The following is a 22,068-nucleotide window of genomic DNA, read 5'->3' on the forward strand; positions in this document are numbered from 1 at the left end:
TCATCGTCTCTTTTTCAGTCGACTAAATGAAAGCAGATTGAGGAAAAAAATCTCCTCTGAGGTAACACGCATGCTAGGCTACATTGACCACGCACTTCTGGACAAATGCTGAACACAAGTGTTAACTGCAGGCATGTAAGATATTTGCAATGCAGGATACCGGTGCTGTGTCACTGTTGGGTGCAGCTTCAGGGACAGAGGTGCAGGAACACAAAGCAGTGTGGCAAACTCACTGAAGTACAATGTTTTGTTTCACTGTGATGCCTCAAGCGGACTATACGTTTCATAAAAGTCAAGGATGTGATTATGCCCCAAAGACCCTGCAGGTTTTTTTCTGGATGTGACAAACCACAGAAAGGTGACAAGCAGTATGTCAGGAAAGCAGGAGCGAGAATCCTGGATGCAGGAACTTGCCGTCATGGGCTACATGTATTTTAGAAGTAAACTCTACTTTCATTTAAAGATAGAGCATAAATAGAGATTGCTGTCATCCCTGCTATGTTATCCAAACAGCTCGATTCCTTGCCTCTCATATTAATTGCAAGCTGCAGCTTCCGGCCAGTAGGCCTTGTCATTAGAAAGATCAAAGTTTTATTGGCTACTGGATGTCTTATTCCTGTGATTCAATACACTCCTGATCTTCTGTTGTAGAAGGAGAGCAGAACTCATGTGATTAGTGAGTTCTGGAAAACCTCAAATCACTGCTTTTGTGAAGGCCAAGTGCAGGGCAGCACAAGGGAGAGCTCAGGCACTGCTGTACCAGGACAAGGTGGCTGGGTGAGGCACTGTGCAGAGGGCAGGCACAGCACCTGGCTGCAGGGAAGCTGGGAAATGTGACCCCGGCAGGGCCATCACACAGCACAGCCCTTGGCGGAAGAGGTGGCAAAGGGAACCAAACTGACACTGCACCGGGCTGTGCTCCCCAGCCACTGCCCGAGCAGGGCCTGCGCTGGCTGGGCAGTGCCTGCACAGAAACAGGGCACTCGGAGCTGATCAAAGACACGCGGCAAGATGCTCGAGTAGTGGGCACTGCAGGAAGACGGGAGGTGTGCCTGCCACTTGCTAAGCATTCATGAGAACTTGGGTTTATAAGTTGGCTCTGTACCTTGTTTAAATTGACTTTGGAAGCTTATGGGAAATACTGCCCTGCTTGCCTGTGTTTACCACAGGGGAAATGAGAAATCACCGAGTCCCTGGGGCTAATTACTTTCTTCAAAACCCATCATTGCTCCATATTTCTGACTCAGTGCAGCATTCAATTTTCTGCTGAGATTGTATCTACATCACATTACAGGATGAGTTACAATAGCATCCAATGTTAATTGCAGTGAACAGACTGCTCCCTTTTCTCCTTTATACCAGTTATCAAGAAAAACCAGAAAGTCTGCTCCTGCTGTTTTTAATTTAGTCTCTTCCATCCATACCGAGTGCCTGTCAGACAGGAGAGGCAGGGGCTGTCATCCCCTTTCTGCCTGAAAGTGTCTAGCAGTGAGGCAGAGACTATAGGGATGTCTACATGCCATCCCAAACAATCAGTCACCTGATGGAGACTGACAGATGTTGGGGTGCGGTATGGCTGCTTGTTGTAAACAGATATGGAGAGGTGCTTGATTATTCCTGGACGGCCCCAAGGCCGCTCTGACAGCCTCCCCTGCCTCTCGCATCCACTGAAGCAGAGAGAAGGGCAGAGGTGAAGTAAAAGAACAAGGACACTCCTGTGCCACTCTTTGGAGCCTGGCAGTCTCTTTCAGGCTCTCTGTCTGCCTAAAACACCAAAGCTACAACACTAGATCAGATAACAGTCCTGTTTCCAACAGGAGGTAGCAGTGGACACTTTGTTGCTGCTGTTCACAAGCCAGCTTTTTGCTTCTGCTGGTCTAAGTAAACTATTCACCCTGATATTCAATTTGTTGAGTTTTTTTACGTAAGTCAAAGTGCTCTAAATATCTTCTTTCTTCTGATTTCTCACCCTTGAGTTAAAGGCCCTTTCCCTGTTTGGCAGATCATTCTCAAGATGCTTTCTACTCCCCCATCAGCAGCAAAGAAACCCCTCTGACGGGAGCGCAGCTCTGCGGTCAGCTGGCGTTTCCTTAGAAGAGAGGTGGGGAAAAAATGGAGAGGAGAGGAACAGAACATTCTGTCTAATAAACATTTGCTAATGCTCTTGAGCAAGACAAATGGAACAGGTAGCAAACAGTAACCCAGATTAACTATCTGCTAGGGCAAATGCACAATACACAAAGGTTCCCTGTACACTGTTTGGATGGCTTTTCTGTGTTGAGCCTGATACACTGTTATATTAATTGACCTCTCCAACAAGAGCCATGACTTTTAGATACAAAATTGGAGGTCAGACCTCAAAATAATCTAATTAATCTCCTGCCTGGTCGAATAAGAATAGGCTTGCTGTTAGTTTGCCATCTCTACTTTTGGGTTTGTTTGTTTTTTTTCCTCTCCCATCAAGCAAGAAAATAAGAGTGTCCTGATAGGAGACTTGCAATAAAGGAATTGTTGGGAAGGAAAGTTCCATGAAATGGACTGTCCACATTCACAGTTCATCCTCAGAAACCCCCACTGTCACCTTCTTCTACATCAGTTGACAGAAGTCATGAACGCCAGGTCAGCTAGAGCATGTGGCAGAACAGCTGCTTTCCACTTGTTTGTTTGTTTGTTTGCAGAGAGCATGCACCTATGTAGCAACACATGTTACATAATAGTAAGTCATAAGCTAAAAGGAGTCAGATTGCTAAATCCACCTGCTGTGTGGATGAGATTTTTACTTCCACCACCTGATATTTTAATTGCCCAATTAGCTCCGCCTGAATGCCTTGGCTGTGGTAGAGGAATGTTCCCTTGCAGGTCACAGTAAATCAGAAGACAGGAGGCAAGCAAGCAATGCAAAGGTAAATGATTCTTCTACAGCAAACCAAGGGCATTGTCCAGTTGTATCTGCTCTCTTGATCTGCTCCTTGCAGTAGTGTTTGAGGGATAGAACAGGCACCACACAAATAAAAGGCCATAAAACTCTGGTCAAAAGCCAGTGTCATAGGAGGCCTCTACATGGTTTAATCCCAAAATTGTATCAGCCAATTCAAACCTAGATCACACATTTATTTTTGCATTTCTGAAATTCCATAACATGTCTAATTTAGGTAACAGGGTGATCTCCTCGTTGATGAGGATTTTGAAACATTTGCTGTGTCACTGAACATCATACTATTTATTTCCTTTAGCCAAGAGGTAAGTGGAAAAGATGGCACTGAAGTGGCACTTACTGATCACCGTGGAGCAGAGTGGGACTGACTGTGGGCCTGTGGGTGCGACTCTTGTGCATCAACAGACCGTCACACTGAGGGCTTCGGTTGCAACAAACGCGACCTGTAGGTAGGTACAACTTGATGGACTTTGTAACTTATTTTTTAGATTTAATGAGAAGTAATTACTTCTGCTGCAGAAGCAACTCTTTGCTGTGTTGCAGGCACCTAGATCACAAGAACTGTTTGTATCATAGCATTCAAAGAAATCAAAGAACATGCAGTTACCAGAAAAATCTGCATTTATAATAGATTGGCTATTGTGTAGTAAGGGCCTGGCTCTGAATAAATGCATTTGACGCAATTGCTTTCTAGAAAACTATAAAATCACAAAAGAGACACTGCTGGTCTGTGTTCAGCTGTGGAAGCAAAAGAAGCCAAAAGAGGCTTGAAAAGTCTACATCTAGTGAAGTGATGGGAGAGAAGAGTTTACAATGGCAGTCACAGACAGTGAGTCCTGAAGGGATACATGCGCTCTGCTATGTGATCCCTATGTAAGGTCTTCTCATGAACACCATCATTAAATTCCTACCCATATTATCATTTTAAATAGCTCCTTCAAAACTCGATTTGTGAACATCCACTGGTAGTGCTCCTTGCAATCATCATGAGAGCTCACGTTAAGCCATTGAATAATGCGCCTTTCCCAAATTCCTCCCTGAAGCCACCTATAAAACCAGTAAAGGTGAAAGAGAATTTACTCAGTGATTACTGACCCCCTTTTGCTTCTATTTAGGATGCAGTGTCTCTCAGATTCTTGGTCATCAGAAATCAGCCGCCTGTTGATCCTGCAAGTACTCGCCGTGCTAGAAAATCCTGTTTCTGCCTCATGCCATGCAAAGGCTGACTGGATGCTACTTTGACCTGAAAAACAAGAAACAAAGGAGGTTTGTAGCCAAACCTTGGGCTGTTAACTGCACCTGTGGCAGGAAAAGGTGCATCTCTAGCAATCAGAACTTATATTTAAAATGCATATTTTCTTGGTCAGATTCTTTAAATCAGGGCAGATCAAAAGAGCTGAATTTAATCAGAAAACACTTGTCCCAGATGTGATATTGACAATTTTGGAAATACAAGATTAATGGAAGCCAGAAAGGAGCTAAAAATAGCAGCAACTATACATAACCAGTTTGGGAAACCGGTAACAGAAGCAAGAGGCAGTGAGGGTGGGGGGCAACAACAAAAAACCCAAACAGCAACATCAAAAAACACACAAACACCCCCCCAAAAACCCACCTCCCAGCAGACAAAGACAACCAGAAGTCAAACAGAAGTGTTTACATACGCTAGGAAAAAAACAAATGTAACAATCTATTAAAACATCTGTAATCATCAGATTGTCCATACTACATTTGTAGGGTAAAATCTGTCAAATCAACACAGAAAAGGTAGATATTTCTCATAGTTATTTCTGCTCTGGACTGCAAGACAATGCATATCATATAATCTCTCTTAAAACCAACAACTCGGACTGATATTTAAATATTACCAAAGGTGAGATATCAGTGAATCAGCACCCCAGAGCCCTAAAAGAGATGTCTGAGGATCTAACTGCCAACACTGACGTATTTTTCAATGACTTGCACAACATAAGCTCCATAGGTCAGGGAGAAAGCTCATCTCTCAAAGTACGAATAAGACAAGCGGGAGAAGGGACACCCTTTTTGCAGAATTAGGGGGGGCATTCCCAAAGCAAGTAGCTGCCACCTGGGCACAACCTAGCCGACCGGCCGCCACACTCTCGCCAAGCCGCTCAGCTCCCCAGGAAGCCACAGGCACCGACGGTCTCAATAAAATGAGTGTGCCCACCAGCAGAGCTCTGCTCCTGGGCGAACACAGGGCCGGGAGGATGCTGGGCTGTAACGCCAGGTTCAGCACCGGTGCAGCAGGGTACCAGGACAAAAGAATCTCTCATGTCTTTGGATACAATAGCCAGGAAATAGCTAAAGTACCTCTAAGCCTGCACCATGGAAAACTGTTCATGAAAAAACAGGATTACTTCTAGGAGTCACAAAGAACTTGGGAGGTCTTGCAAGAAGAACTGAAGAGACAGAAACCTGTGATTTACGGTCTCCAACTAGAACTTCTCTGCTAGTAAATAAAAAGCTGCGACAGCAATAGTGACAGATTCCAAGTAAAAGCAACTCGACCTTCAAAATGTTTGGATTAAGGAAGCGCACTGTAGCTTAATGTATTTGGGATGTAATCAGAAAACTGCACTTAAGGTGGTAAAGATTACCCTTTTACCCCACCTAACACAGCAAAATCTGCAGAACATTTCAGTATAAAGATAGAACATTCTGGAAGAACTTGATGATTGTTACTTTACATATGAAAAGTGTTTCTATTCCATCCTTTGAGATGTTATCATGCAAATCAAGCAGAAGTGGCTTACTGAACATTCCAAAAGGCTTAACACAACTTTTACCGTGTTTGCTTAGGCAAATACTCTGATACCTGTCACCAGTTCAAATTTTATCTTGTCCCAGGGTTAGTAAACAGGTCACGGTACCTTATGCTCGCCATTTTGTTGCGAAATTTCAGTGCGTTTTTATACCAAGGATACATGAAGCGATTTCTAGGCCAGCTAACTTGGCAGGTACCACAGCTCCCAGTCCACTGCTACAGGATTCCCACGTATTTATCTTTTTGGAAGAATACAAGCAGTGAAATATAATTTGGTCTTTTAATTGTTTACAGTAGCTAGGAATGATTTATCTGACTTGGACCAAAAAAAGCACCAAGTTTTAATTTCACCATTACACACAAACCTGAACAGAAGCCTGGTAGAAAGCCACACAGTTCTGGCACTTGAGATCTAGTGGCATTTTAGGTTTTCTTTCGCATTGCAAGCTCATCAGATTTCAAGCACATTTCCATGTTTATAAAGCAGCTGAGATGACCCAACACAAATAAACAGGCGGAAAGCCACAGGAAACCGAAGCACTACCAATTACCTGCAATTGCATACCATTGCTTGGAGAGACAATATGAGGCACTGATGAAATGCAAATATTCACTTTTGGAGCTGGCTGGCAAGCTGTAGGCTTTCACTTGGGGCTGCGGCCCCCGCCAGCTGACCCGCGGCCGGCTCCGGTGCCTCCAACACGGCCGCCCCGCGCGGGTTCTGCCACCTCCAGCACCACGGCACAGCCACCCCGCGCGGGTTCTGCCGCCCGTGCCTCGCGCTTGCAGCCCACGCTCCGGGCAGGCGCCCCTTGAGCAGCTCCCGGACCTGCTGCTCACAGCACCTCTCCTGCACCCACAGCAACCCCATGCCCAGAGCGCCCCAGGAAAGCTCAGTTTCAACAATCACACAGAAGGGTGAGGAAGTGCTAGCAAAAACGTCTTCTACTTTGGATGCGGAGGAGTGGAGTGCATCTGCTGACTAACAGCGGGCACCAGGCGGGAAGGGAAGGCAGCTGGCGTGTCTACAAGGGAGGAGATGCTTTTGGCACTACTAGAAAAGCTGTCACCTTCAACAGCAGCACATTGCCTCTCAGCGATCAAACACCCACTGCTTCCACCGCACCAAATGCTCCTTCCCCTCCTGGCTAAAATGCATGTTAAATATGATGAGCCTGCAACAGTGAGGAGGACTTAAATTACAGCTAGAGCTCTCTCTGGCTAAAAGTGTTCAGTACAAATGGAAAAACTGATAGAATTTGTGAAGCCCTGAAAAGAAAAACCCAGGATACGCAAGTCCATTTGTAATAAAATGACTTTCTGTGAAAAATAAATGCAAATGGGCCTGACACATCTGTTCCCGATACCCACACACGCTGTGCAGAGAGCAGAAGGCCGTTTCTGAAAACCACCACCAGGATCACCGCACGCGCGCTGGCACCTCAGCCCTGTGCTCATGGAGGAGGAGAGCAGAAATGCAGCCACCCAGGAAAAGGGCATGCATGTGCACAGGATGGGACACAGCGGTTCTGATGCTTTTTCACTGAATTTCCTGAAGGAACTTTTCCATGGTACAGGTTTGTGGGCCTCTTCAGGCTTTCTGGGGCCAAAGACATGCAAATTCCCAGAAGAAGAATCTCCTAATACTATCAACTACTGAAAAAAAGGTTCCATTTTTTTCAACTCTCATCCTTGCATGTGACCAGCCAAGGCACTTCCATCTTATGATGAAAATTTCCCATCAGCTGCTTGAGAAGTGCCCCACAAGTCTCCAGACACCCTACACCCTTCACCTCGTGCCTCTGCTACACGCGTCTTCACCACAAGGCAGAGTGAGCCAGGCCTGCCCGTGGGGATCAGGGCCTCCACAGCCGCTGATCAGGATGTGGAGGAATCAGCCACATCCTGGAAAGGCAAGGGGCCACAGGGTTGGACAGATGGAATGACACTGACAGACCTGTGAGTCAGAACCTGAGGGAGAAATGAAAGACATTGTCAGCAGCATGAGGACCCTGGAGATCAGGGAGCCTGATTGCTAGACGCTCACAGAACAGTGAATCAAGGTAAAACCCTCCATGGCAGATGCCGAAACATTCAGCACACACTTCCAAGCAGAGTCTCACTGTGGTGTACTTGTACCACTGTCAGGACCAGTGCGAACAGCTTTTTAACACTGCCATATGGGAAGAAGGCTTCAGGGAGTCCTTTGTGATTATTAGTTCTGTTAGAACAGACTGGACCTTTGTGTCTCTGTTAACTTTTTGAGTCAACTCCATAGTGACCAGCCAGAAAACCCAACCTGAAATGCAGTCTGATGTTTCGTTAATAATACACTCCGTGTTTGTTCATGCTCTTTAATCACATGCTTTTTTGCTCCCTGGAACATCCTGTCTCTCTAGCCTAAACCAGTTCAGAGGTAAAGATGCTTTGGACTGAATCCAGACTACATGTGTATATTTTTGTCCTGCTCTGGAAGCCCTATGTCAATTTAAAACCAATTGGTAGAGTGTGTATTACTGTGTTTTCCTGAAGAATAACAAGAACCTGCTAATAAGACATACAAACAGATAGCCCCATGTGTCCCCCCACCTCCCCCTTCTCCTCTTCCAAGACAGGAAAAAACTGTAAGGGAAAGGCTAGCACCTGATAAATTTCTTAAGACTAACTGCTCATAAGAAGCTATCCAGCTTTTGCTGCTGCTATGTTTCTTAGACATCCTCAAATGTGCTAACTTTATGTATGTTCATGCTAAGGTCTTAACATTAATGTTTCATCCTAAAGTGTTTGGTTTTTCTGGTTTTGTGCGGAAGGTTCTGGTTTTGGGGGCATGTTAAACTAATCTCAAAAATTCATATTGTTTTTCTACTTCCAAAATTAGGAAACCACCAAATACAGCTCCAAGTCACTGACACTGTTATGAGCAGAATATATTGAAAGTAAACTTACCACTGAACTGCTAACAGCACAGATTCATGGGTAATTTTCACAAAAACGGTGGGTTCTCGCACTGATGCCCGCTGCACACGCACAGCCCGGCGAGCCCGCGGGCGCCCCGGACACGGGCACACCCAGCGGCAGTGAATCCTCTCTGCAGCCCCATCCACGCGATCCATGCTTTCACAAGTTGGATAACAGGTTCTCTTTGATTTCTACCATGTTGCTCAAAGTTTACAGAGTGTCTCAACGCTTCTCCCTCTTCCCATTTGTGTAATATCTAATGGATAAATTACTGAAACTGTGTCAGCACACTCGAGGGTGGTGGGGGACCCAAACAAAAACACAACACAACAACTAAAAACCCTCTAGATTTCCAGATCCCCAAAATAAGAATACACTGCGTAATGCAAAAGCTATACCAACATGGAGTTATATTTTATAATAAGAGCCAGAAAGTAAATGTATCAGACAAATGCCATTTCAAACCAAATTGTCTCAAATACTGTAGTGTAAGAGAAGCAGGACTTACTGTCAGGATGTTACAATAAAACATTTTACAGGGACATTTTAATTAGTCCTAAGAGACCTATTCTGAAACTAAGCAGATAAATTAATCAATAATTAGCAAAGTTACTGCAAAATTATTTCTCCATTTCAAGACTAAGTGTCTTCCTTTATCTTTACTTCGAGAGGCAGAAAAGTATTCTTAAAAATACCAGCTTTAAAACTCTCTTACTTGAGGCAGGTCTAAACAAAGGAATGCTAGTGTTTTATTTCAAGTCTGGAAACTTGCAGCTGCATGAACTGCAGGAGGACGGAGTGAATTTACACAGGCGGGAAGAATGATAAATTTTGCTTCTGGGAAAAAGAGCTGTGCTTTGCTTGCCAACAGGACACCAGAAACATTCCCAAGAGGGAAAGAACTTAACAATAGTTTGTAAGCCATCAATCTGCACAGCCTTCCATTAAATTTCCAGAAGTTAAAATAACATTTTGGAGATGAAAGACTAAAGCAGGAAGTATATCAGCAGAACAAGCTTGAAAAGCTGTGACCGGCAGCGCTGGGTTTGCCTCGCAGCGCGGCCACGCTGGTCCCGCAGCACGCTGCGACACCTCGCAGCGCGGCAAAGCGCTCGGCGCTCAGCTCCCCGGGGACCGCCTACTTCTTTGTTTTTTGACATTTTCCCTGAAATATTCTGATTCTGCATCCACGACAGAAGTAATGAATCTTCAGGATCACCCAAAGCAAGGACTGTCTGTAGCACAGTTGAAGGCTGGTATGCACTGGTGAGCCTGGGACAAGGGAACAGACTATTTACACATGAGCTGGATGAACAATAAGTTCAGGTAAATTGATAGCATTTTAGAACTTGTGGTTTTATTCCTGCTGAGAAGCCTGACTCCACTATCAACGCAGTCACAGCAGCGCTATGTAATCAAGGAAGCGAGTCTGAAGAATGACTCCCCTTGCTCCAAGGAACACATCTCAGCAATTCCACCCCATACTGGTAAAGAAATGATGCCCACTCCACCCATGCCCACCAGCACGCACGCAGGGCTCTGAAGACTTCGGCACTGCAAATCAATTTCCTGTGCTACAAAGACAATACTTTCGCAAGGGCAGTGACCGCGGGCGATCCTCAGCAGCCCCGCCGCATCCAGGGCACTTCCCGCAACCAAACCACACACCACTTGAATTTCTGCTCACATTGGGCCCTGCCCCATGAAAGGCCCGGCTTTCTTCACTGCAGCTCTATTAGCAGTGCCAGCGAAGAGAATTTATGCTGAGAGAGAAGGGACTGGAACTCCTTCTACAATAGGGCCAATTGTCTCAGGCTGCCACATTCAGCTAAATGTTGACTCTGTTATTTCACAACTCCACAGGAAGCGAGAGGTCAGACCCGCACTGCGGCCAGAGATGCTGTCATTCCTCTATTCACCTCAAGCCAAGACTCGCAGTGGGAGACCACTGCTTTCCAGCTTTTTTCCTCTTCCTCCGGGAGACAGACACCAGGTAGTAAATTAAAACTCCAGCAATTCTTCCAGTCTGGTTTCGTATTCTAGAAGAAACACTAGAAGTCTGAGAGTATTCTGTCAAGATCCTGAAAGAGGAATGTTGCTAGGATTTATTTACCAAGACTGGTTAATGGAGAAAGATTAATCTCTTGAGACTACCCTTGAAGGCCACACAGGAAAGCAAGAGCTATAGCAGACAGAGCTTCCTGCGACACAAGGCTCCTCTCTGCTCAAAACGGTGAAGACCTTACTCCAATTCAGAGTCCTTCAGAAGCTGCACTTGCCAGTACGTATGTAAAATAAGAACAACCACTTAACAGGAATAAGACTGTTATTCTTGCCTTGTTATGAATAGACAACCTGCAGTTTTGCTCTCAGTCGATGATGTATGAATTCCCTTGGAGAGCTGCTTGGCCACCTAATCCCTTAAAAGCAGCCAAAAATTTTCTTAACCTGTACGTATATTCTTCCTCTCTCAATTAACACGAGGAAAAAAACCACTGAGTTTAGCCAATGAAAACCTATTCACAATAGTAATCAAGCTATTCTTCTCAAGAGGAATATGCATGGGCCAGGTAAACATAATGTAATTTTCAGCTAGTTGCGAACGTGCTCTGAGCTCATGAAGAAAACCTGGAATATCCGGACAAGACATGAATGAGTCCTGCTCTGATGAAACTTTGACCGCGCTGTTTCTGATGGTCCGAGCGGCCAGAGGTCTATGGAGGAAATGGTAATGCCTCGTGCTCTCATGCAAACGAGCAGGCAAAAGTTAGTAAGAAAAGCCTCAGCAACAGAAATGAGCTATGCTCCATTACGACACTGTCCCTCATGTTTTGAACCTTCTCAGAAGGGAAATCTGAGAGCATGCAGCAGCAATGAACAAGCATCAAATGTATTCTGTCAAAGAACCTGAAGGAACCCCACCTCTGTGAAGCAGAGAGATCTCATGCCCATCTCACGGTGCGGTCCGCATTAGAACACAGTGTAGGGGGCGCTTCTGCCTCCTTGTAACACTCAGCATAGCATTTCAGGCGGTGACCCAAAGCCAAATTCAACACAGCACAGGTGCGTAGCCTAGGTTCTGTTGTGCTGAGAACACTGCTCTTGAGGTGTGATAAAGTGTACGTGCTCAAAGCTATGCAAAAGAAGAAAAAGTAAAATAATGGACAGAAGTGTCATCATCAAGACATTAATAACAGGCCAATGATTCAAGGAAAGAAATACTGACGTGAAAAGGTAACACAAATTCAAAAATTCTAACAAGAAAAAGAAAGCAAAGAAATTCCATGTTTTGTGCTGCTCTCCGTGAGGTCCCAGTGCTTCTGCAGATGTTCATGTAAGTGCTCCCTTCCCTTGATTATGATTCACTAATGCCCTGTAACAATCGGAGAAGAGTGTTGGCAAAAAACAAGTGCCACGCATCTTCCTTTCCAGCCCTCCAGATGATTCAGGAGCAATTATTTAAAAGTCATTACATTGCTCATCTCTAGGGGTGAGTCAGAGAACTCGGAAGTGACTCGAGTTCCAGACCATCTATGTGGACCTTACAGTCTTCTGGCACGATTCCCACAAGACCAAAACTATTTCTAGGACTGACTGCTTTGTGACACAAGGTCTGTTGTCAGGGGGTTGTCAGACACTATAGCAAGGAGGGAGGTGAGGCTCAGGGTACCGAGGACAAACGCGGGTGCTGTGTCACTGGCCCTATTTACTTGTACACATACATTATGAGCATACTTCCAGCAGCTTATTACCATGCAATCAAATGCAAATAACAGTTTCCCGATGTTATGAGAGTAAATAAAAACCCCACACTGTCATAAGCATAAGCACAAGCACTCAAAATTATTGATTACAAGGATGAACACTATCTGCCATTTGTTCACACCTAGGAATGAACATGGCAAATATTTTTAAAACACTATCTATATCTGTAAAAGTCTTTCGGGTGCCTTAGGAGCTTGGTTTGTTTTTTGTTTCTTTCTTTTATTTGTTTGTATTGTTGTTTGTGGGGTCTTTTGGTGGTGGTGTTTTCCCCTCAAGAACGTAGCTAAGTACTAATAAAGCCATATCAGTGTTAAACTTATTTCTGGATGCTAAGTACTGCTGTAGATCCCAGTGGTATGTAACTCACAGACATATGATATAGCCATTTTCTGCAATGCACACTCTAAGCGAGCTAAAAGTAAACTTAATCTTTCCTAGAGCTTTACTCCTGTTCAGCCTTAATGCTTGTTCTTTATAGTAAGCTGTTCATGATAGTATGTAGATGGAATCTGGAAATGAAAGGATGTTCCTCAGTCACGGCTATGCCATGTGCTGAGAAGTTAATTTTATTATGCATGGATTCCCAGAAGAGGTCAGATGGACACGGGCATCACTATAGAACTGACTCTTGAGTAGTTTTCATATGGGGATTACTTCATATTGGCAGGAAGGGGAAGATTTATCCGTTGGTCAGAAACCATCAAGGGGCCATTGGAAACCACAGAGGAAAAATGTAGTGCTCTAAATTCTGATGTTTGCAGGATCTACGTTCATACTACACCACCCTGGGGTTTAACAAGATCAGGTAGCCAAGTCTGGTTACCTTTTTTGGCATGAATTGCCAGAAAACAACTGTTTTAAAAAGCAGGTGCTTCAGTTACAGCTCTATATGAGAGATTAGTGATGCCTTTGAAATGTCACTTCATACCCCCACAGGCACGTTTGCAGCATAAGGTGAACTGAAAGCAAGAAATGTGAGTTGGAGTGCAAGTTGTGACATAGAAAATACCAACCACCTTGTCGATCAGCTGCTCAGACACGAAGCGGATTCCAGAAGAGCTCTCTCTTAGCATCTGTGGTTCTGCAGCAACCGACAGCCCGAAGCGTCAGGCTCCCAGGCAGCGAGCAGGAGGGCGCGCGGGCCGCGCTGACAGGCGGAGTCCTGCGCCACTGCGCGGTGCTAGAGACCGAGGCCCGCTCGGACGGGGCGCCCGGGCGACGCTGCAGCTCACACGGGGCCAGAGGGGCCTGTCCACCACGCCTCTGCCTGAGGAACCATGCAAGCTCTGCACCCATACAAGTCTGACGTGCCACCTCAGAGCATCTGCAGAAACACCAGGGAAAGAACGGCACAGGAATACAAGCAGTACACTGCAACATAAATTCCACCGTGTCCCTGGTTTTCTTCTACATGCGCAGGTCCGACAGCTCAAGCAGTTCTCCAAGCCGCCAGTTCAGAGCCGTGCCACGCTAACTCTAATGCGGAGGAGGCAGGGGGTGATGCCTGTTTAATTCAGTTTACAGAGTACAGCTCCTGCGTATCCAACTACAGCCTTAGATTAAAGTTTTTAGGCTTTGCCCCCTAATAATGGTTATCAGTTCACTCTGTACAATGAAATCCGCCCTTCACACAAAGTAACCGGGAGTTTCACTGAGGCAGCAAGAACATGGAAATGTAGAGATTGATTCTCAACTATCTATGTGAAGTTCAAAGTCTACTCTTGCTAACCTTGCCTCTGCAAAAACTTCCTAAACATCATTTAGCAATGTATTTTAAGTTGACCACAGGAAGCGCAAACAGGAAGGTCCAGGAGAAGCCTTGTCTACCCCTCAGGCACTTCCTGCACTTGTCACAAAAGCATAATGCAAAATTGCTAAGAAAATGTTTCATGTTTAGGTTATGCTTTTTCTTCCTTTTAGGCAAGAAATCTTTGTTCATCAAAAACGGCGCCCTGGCAGCAGCAGTGCCGCTCCCGCGCGCTGCGTCTGGCTGGAGCCAAGGTGCTGGGACAGCATCTCATTAACCAACTTTGGGAGCGAACTCAGAATGAGCCAAACCAAAGCTCGTAGTTTTTCGTCCCACTCTTCAAGCAGAGTGGGAGCTCAACAGTAACTTCATCTGTTGGGCCACACTTGCTGAAAGGAAATCACCTATACTCCTCCTTTCCACCAGCCTTGTCATCACTTGACTGACAGAAGCAAAAGCTCAATTGTCCTTTTGAGGAGAAAGCAGCTGATTCCAGCATTCCCACGTTAAAAACAGACCCTACACAACAACTGAAAAGGCCAGCAATTGTTCCCCATTGCCACAGCTATACAATACCACCACCCCCCTCACCCCCAGTCATGACAGTTCACAGTGAATTCTCTCTTCATGCTCAGACATCTCAGCAATGAAAGCAAGAACAGATGCAAAACATTCACAAAAACATTTTCACAAGTATTAATATATTTTTTCCTAAAAAGCCTACGGTGCCTGACTTTAAACGCATGAAGCAAAATCTGTAACGGTTAGGCTAAGTCTAAATGTGCGTTTGGTCCAGCCACAAGCTGATGCTACACTGAAGTAAGAGTTGGGCATTTTTCATCCCTGCTTCATTTCCACGGCCAGAAAAGGAATGTGCGCACCAGCATGTAGACGGAACACACTCTGTTTTAAGTAGGTACCTGACCCTGATGACCGCAGAAGCAGGATCTTGAAGAGTCTGCTGCTTAATCCAGACACAGCATCTGATCTCTGCTGAGCATTAACAGAGGTGCTTCTCTGCACTATTCCCTTTCTCAGGGCAGTTTGTGCTTGCCTATTCCCACTGAAATCTCTACATCCTAAGTAATCACAGCACACTTCTCTATTGTTCTACACAGTTCCTGACAAACTTGAACAAGAAAAAACTAAAAAACTAGCAAGCAAAGATTTGGTGTCCTTAACCATAAAGGTCATTGCATCTGTATTCACACAAGTCACAAAGGAAGCGGGGAGGCAGAACCAAACCAAAAAAACACCAAAGAAAACCCACACTGGACTCAGAGAAAACTTCAGTTCCTCTGGAGAAGGTTTTAGTGAAGACTTCACGGTGTTCTCACAGCCCATTGTAAAATCAGCCCACAGGTTTTAGGTAAACATGGAGTCTTCGTAGTCTCTCATTTCATTATGGTTCTCAGGAAGCAGGCAGGATTTGCGTGCCTGTTTCTGCTAGCATTCAAACGTTCTGTACTGTCTGCAGTGCCTTCCATGTCCCTTCCTCAAAAAATACTATTAATTTTGCCAAAAGTCTTACTACCGAGAGAGTTTTCCTGCAGTATAAGGAAATAGTACCTATTTCAAGTCCTTCACTCAACCATCAAGTCTTCTGTGTCACCACAGAAATCAGAAGGCAAAGCTTTTTTTTCTGTTTATTTTTTTTTCCAGAGGATATTTTCTGGAAGGCCCATGGGGGGGCAGCCTGCGCCCCCGACTCCAGAGCGCGAGACACATAACGCGCGTGCATCAGCAGCCCTCGGGCTCCAGTTGTAACAGCATTTCCCTCCACGTCAGGGCAAAGATCCTGTGCCTGACCAGAGCTAAAATCAGGGAATGCAGCTTTCTCAATTACCTTCTAAACTGAGGGACTGCAAGTCAAATTACAGAGTTCTGTGAATTTGATTTCTTCAACTAATGCACACACAACAAAAGCCACAATGGGTCCTGGGGCAAGAAGGGGAGATAAGCCCTCTAGAAGGCCCATGGTCTTTCAGCTCCTTAACAGAATCTTGGTAGCACCGATTCAAACCAAATCAGTTGCTTCAGTCCATGCTGAAATTGTTCTAATGCCGCATTCCTTCTGCAGGAAGCTTATCTCGCCTGATTTTTCCACTAGTACACAGACATGCCCCAGACTGGCCATCTTCTCTCTGCCCTGTCTTTCCACAAATCCTTCCAGATTGCAGCTTTGTGCTGCAAGATGCTGAGAGCATCCAGAACCTTATGGTGACACCAAAAGTGACATCAGAAGGCGTGTCCATGGCAGCGGCTCGGTGACGGGCGAATGGGTGCAATCACTGAGCAGAGGCAGAGGACAGGACCACCACGGAGGTTCAGCACAGCTCTACAGGCATGTCTGGAACACACGTTCATAACACGTCTGCCACATCTGGAAAATCAGAGAGTAACTTCAGTGGGCTTCACAAACAGCAAAGCCCACCCCTCCTGACCAAAAAGACCACGCAAGTTAAATGTATTCCACCTGATTAGCATAAGCCCTTTTAGAAATATTATATTATAATGTCTTCCATGTGGAATATTTTCATGTGCTGAGATCAAACTCCATTATGATCTGGTGAAAGTAAAAGTAAGGCAGTTTCTTTTTGCCTCAGAACAGCGAATATTCCTTGTGATTTAACACATCATGGTGTATGGAAGACGTCTGTCCTGAGTCTTGGACCATTTGAGATCTGCCACCTTGCATCAGCAAATTCAAGCACTGGTAGTATCACCACAGGCAAGCTTTAAAATTAAAACAAATCTGCTTCCTGTACACAAAGCCATGCAAAATGAGATTTCAGAAAATCATAGATTTTTTCTTTTTAACCCACAAAATAAATCCCCCCACGCCAACTGGGTTTCTGTTTAAGACTCATGGATTGCCTACAGGTACTGCTGTGCTACCTCTGCCTCCGGGAAAAAGAGATAAATGTTACCAAGAATTAGAACAGGGAGCAAACTGTACTGTCAGCTGAGCCAATGCAGGTATACCCTGTTAGAGTTCCCTCGCCTACCACTGCTTACTTGCTAAATACACTGACCGATGAGTCAGTCATTGCAACAAAATGATGTAATGTGCAAAAATTCTGAACTAGTAACCTCCAATATTCTTTGAACACGCAGGAATAACCCCTGCATTAGCAGGGAGCAGCAAGTACAAGCTGCCGCTGCCTTGGTGAGTCATGAACAAAAGAGACTTGGCATCTCCTAGGGCTTTGTGTAACCCTCCTCCTCATGTTCTTCTACTGCAAGCCAACGTTTTCCAAATTGGGCACATAGTATGAGCACATCTGTGATGCTTGCTACCTCCCTACTACATCCCATCAGTGACTCATTCCAGTGTGCCCCAACCAACTCGTGCTTCGTGACCTGTGCTCCTCTGTTTACATATATCTATTCACTAAAACATATGCATTTCTGCATTGGATCCGTTGAAGTGGGGAATCACCCTTTTGCTGCTCCAGGTCATGGTTACTCTGACAAAACCAGAAAAGCCTTCTCTGTCCCATGAATGCTTCACTTTCCTTTTCCACACAAAACATCAAGAGATTTTTACTTCTAATTACAAACAAATTTAACTCAAAATTGCAAACAGTTTTCATACAAGAATCCTGGCAGAAAGCACCTTAGTATTTGCCATATTCTAGCACAAACACATATTTACTTAAAGGCTAAGTACTTGAAAGCTGGCAAGGCCAGGATACAAGGAAAGCTGCACTGTTTAACCTGCCAGCTCCAGTTACCTTCTCAGCAACATAGGCCCAGGTATCTTAAATGTGAGGTGGAAAGAAAAGGAATGAGCATGTTCAACTAAGAAAAAGAATCTGCTGCTGTCTATGCAGCTGGGAATTTGTGTGTATTTGGACAGCAGGCCTGGGTTAATGCTTCACTAGCCTCTACAGTTTATACAGTAAAATCAGAATGGTAAATAAGCTTAAATGAAAAAAGAATATATATTAATAGGCAAAAATCTCAGACCCACATCGAACAGTTTCTTGCAGTGCTGAATGAAGTGCCTTCGCTAGCTGCACACACGGCCCTTGCAGACAGGCAGTGACATCCGGCTGATGTGTAAGGGGTTCCCAATACACTCCGAGCCACACGACTGAAGCTGCAGCTTCTGCACAGCCCTGATGTGCCATGTTTGTGACAGGGCTGTGGGAACAGAATAACAAGGAGAAGGGCAAACAGCGGAGCAATTAATTCCCCCTCCAATCAGTACACACCAGGCTATATGCATCACCTCCCACCTCAGAGAAAAGAGCCCCTGAGAACTTCAGGCTCTCCACCACTGAAGACAGATCATCTCCAGTTTTTGCTTTGCATTTGCATAAATCTATTCCTCTTCCTTACTAGCAGCTTCGGGGACTTCCATTTTCTTATCCTTCAGGATGCAGATAGTAAGCCTGACACGGTTTCAGCATCATCAAGATCAACTCAGGGCCTTTACCCTACTGGTCCTTGATAGGCATGAGCACATTCTAGAAAGGGTTGGAGGAAGCAGAGATTAAAAGTACACCTTGCCTTGCCAGCTTTCAACAAAACAGAAAACATCTCCATTCCCTTAGTCTCTTTGGTCAGAAAGAAGCAGAAATTATTTGGCCCCAGCACCACTCGTGGCCCAGTAAGCATTCCAGCTTTCCCTCTCAGCATTCCAAGCAGAAGAATCAGCACAAAGGGTTTTTGCCTTTTCCTCTGATTAATACACACGTAAATTTACACATGGCAAGCGCCGGACATATTTTGGTATTGCTTAAGAAACATCTGTGTTAGGCAAGCAGAGGCTAGAGTGATGGAAATCGCCTTACTGGTTCTACGAAAGGCTAACTACAAACGAGGCCATGAGGTTAGGACAACATTTCTGTAGTTAACACATACGTCACATCAAGAGGAAGCTGCAAAGCAAACTTGCGCTGCTGCTGCAACAACTCCAGAGGTTGTGTGCTGAGCCCAATGCAAATAACTGCTCTGACTTCTTAACAGCACCGTGATGCACAGCAGCAGTCATTGCACTATGCACAGAGAGAGGCAGCCTTTCCATTGCTGGTAGCAACAAAGCAGTAGATATTCTGGAGAGAGGAAAAAAAAAAATGAAAAGTATCCATCTAATTCTGTGTCTTGCTTAAGAGAGTTGCCAATACCAAGTTCCTTAAAGCAGCATGCAAAACAACAGCCCTACAGATTAGCTCTTTCTCTGTAAGGAAAGCTCTTACCTGGTTATCGAGTTTTCTTTGTGCAATGCCTCATCCCTTTGAACCATAAAGGCCAACACCACCCACTACACTCCAAGTGATCCTCCTGGCTCCAATGCTTCTCTCTGGAAAAATCACTAACAGACTTTGGCCGAGGTCCAGCTCACCCTTCACCTTGGCAAGTGTCTGAGCTGGGAGTTTTACGACTGGGGAGAAGCAATCCTTCAGCAAGGATCATCAGCAGGTGAGCACAGGACAGGACCCCCGGCGAGACAGGATCGGTGGCAATGCCAGCACTTAAGAAATCCTCTAAGGCGGGTTCTAGGCAACGGCCTCTCTCAATGGCAGGAGATACAGGTGAGGACGCACACAGCTCAGCAAGCTGCCCTCCCGTCCACCAGGCCTTACCTGTTCTGAAGGGAATTTCTCTAGGAACTCTGCTAACTAGTCATAATGGTGCTTTAAAGACACAATACTGCAAGAGCCTAACCAAATGAAAGTCAGAATTGCTCGTCACAGGGAGTCCCCCCGGGGCAGGACTCAGCCTTCCGAGGGGCTGCGGGCAGACTGCTCAGCGCTGCTGCCAACACAGGGCACTGGTGGCTTGTCCCTCTGACACAAGGGGCAGCTCCCAGGAGCCAGGGAGGGTCCTCAAAGGCCGCGGTGCCCGGGGACCCACCGGAGCAGCCCTGGAGCATGCCCACGGCATCATCTTCCTCACTTGGTTAAACGCAGACGAAGCACAGCTGCATTTCCCCTGTTTCCACAGAAAAGCTGCATTGAAGGTGACACTTCAGCTCAGCTTTTCTCTCATTTCTGTTTTCCAGTCCAGTTTCTTCAGAGATGGCAGTCAGATCTAACATTCTTAAGAGGAGGGCTAGCCTCTCCTGAATCCTATCCAACCTGAAATACTGGCTTTGTTGGCTGGGGGCCCAGGTGAGGCTGTAAGTGTGACACTACATGCAGTGCCTTTGCTTAACCTTTTCCCTCCCACACTGCCAGAATGTAGTCTGGATACTCTGACATCTTTGCAACAAAGAGGATTTCACATACAGCTTTTTCCTTCCCCTTCCAACCGAGCGTGCCCAACACTCTCCACTGCAGCAGCCGCCACCAGCGCGGTCCCTTCCGAACCCGCAGCAGACACGGCGCCTCTCAAGCGCCCAGCGGCGCGGGAGCCTCCGGCCCATCTCGGGAGGGGCTCAACGGCACCCGCGCCTTTGGCCGACCGCTCACCCTGTCCCACCCCTCTTGACTCAGCCGCAAGGAAGCAACGTCCTTTTCCCTCTTACTGTTTGGCCCAAACAAGAGTCTTGTAGGCTTCTACACACAGAGAATCCAGGTTCTTTGCACAGACTTAGTTTCAGACACAGAATCCTGAACCTTCATGGTGACTTGAGATGTTTAGCAGCCGTTCTCCAGCTGTGCCGCAGCTAGCTGACCAAAAAAATAAATAATTTTTAAAAGTTAAACTAAGTGTTCAAACAAATTCCTGGGACATATTATGGCAGCTGGCTCTGGCAGTTCCGTAATTCATTGTCTTTAAACACAGCAGCTGCTCCGGAGTTTCTGTCCTTAGCTCCTCATTGGGGATGACTCTTTCTTCTAAAATTGTGAGAGGGCTTTACTTACCATAAGAAAAGCCTTACGCTAATCAGTGTAATTCCTCAGCCTAGCATGTTTAGAAGGGAACTCTTCGAAAGTTAATCGCTGTGTTGGCTTTAAGCGTTGTGAAAGCAAACAATGCGTGTATATTCTGGGCAGGGTCACCTGGAAAAATGGGATTTGAGCAGGCTGGACAAAGGCACTCCTACAGCTTTCTGTTTGCCTGTACTTGCTACTAATTGGATTATATGACAATTTAGGGTGAAAGAGACTTCAGAAGGGAAATGGATTTCAATTTTGCAACAACAACAACAGATTACAGACTGCGATATCCCAGCTACCTTAAATCTGACTTCAGCAGTCGAGTCTTACGTTGGGTGACTCAGGGTTACTCAGCTATCAGGACAAATTATCAAGCCAACCCTTTCACTTTGACACCAAGAAATAATGACTCTCGTGACATTTCTTCCTGTTCACTTGCTTGCCAAATAATATTGTTGATATCTTCTTTACAAAATAAACACCGGCTTCCAGAACCTGATGTGCAAGCAAGCTGCTCCAGCTTCTCTCAAGTACAGATAGCAATGGTACAGTTTACATAATTTCCCAAACCTGTAAATTCAAGTGATTAAATACACTTAACATGACTTTTATGGCACAGAATATACTTACGCATCTCCATTTAAAAGCAGCAAAGCGGCCTCTGGAAATGCCACAAAGCACAAATACCCTGCAGATCCACAGGCATCCTGGGGCCTCGAGGTGAGATACAAAGCCCTGCTATCTCCTCTGGCCCAGCCACCCAGCGCTGGCGCGAACTACAGACCCATCAGCCTCATGGATACAGATGGCAACGCCGGCTATTGGTGCAACCTCAAAGAGGAAAAGGGAAAGTGTAAAATAATCTCTCATATCTAGGTTGAGTCTAATTTATCCTACTACCTGTGGCAATTTCAAAGCACGCATTGAAGGGCACGAGGGAGTGTGTCAGGTATTGCACAGGAACTCCTCAGCAAACATATAGGGAAGGCATTATCCCTGAGACATTTGCCAATATCCTTCACCACCTTTGCTGGTGACTGTACTG

General features: G+C 45.5%; 1 protein-coding gene across 16 annotated transcripts in view; it reads right to left on the bottom strand.

The window, feature by feature from the left end:
* SLC45A1 (solute carrier family 45 member 1) overlaps positions 1 to 22,068 on the bottom strand; it is a 58,884-nt gene that overhangs the window by 27,424 nt on the left and 9,392 nt on the right. For 9 of the 16 annotated variants that reach the window (XR_010467463.1, XR_010467469.1, XR_010467468.1 and 6 more), the window contains exons 1-2: positions 18,167 to 19,228; positions 4,031 to 4,178 (exon numbers count right to left, since the gene is read on the bottom strand). The exons of 1 other annotated variant lie outside the window; for it this stretch is intronic. Coding sequence is in view for 4 of the 15 variants with exons in the window: in XM_065037755.1 (XP_064893827.1) it covers positions 4,031 to 4,178; positions 18,167 to 18,326 (308 nt within the window). In the remaining 11 variants the exon portion in view is untranslated. Of the gene's footprint in view, positions 1 to 4,030; positions 4,179 to 18,166; positions 19,229 to 22,068 lie in introns of those variants that run through there. 6 more of the 16 variants (XM_065037762.1, XM_065037756.1, XM_065037755.1 and 3 more) reach the window with 5 other exon arrangements.

This window comes from Columba livia, chromosome 21, assembly GCF_036013475.1.
Source record: "Columba livia isolate bColLiv1 breed racing homer chromosome 21, bColLiv1.pat.W.v2, whole genome shotgun sequence".
NCBI lineage: Eukaryota > Metazoa > Chordata > Aves > Columbiformes > Columbidae > Columba > Columba livia.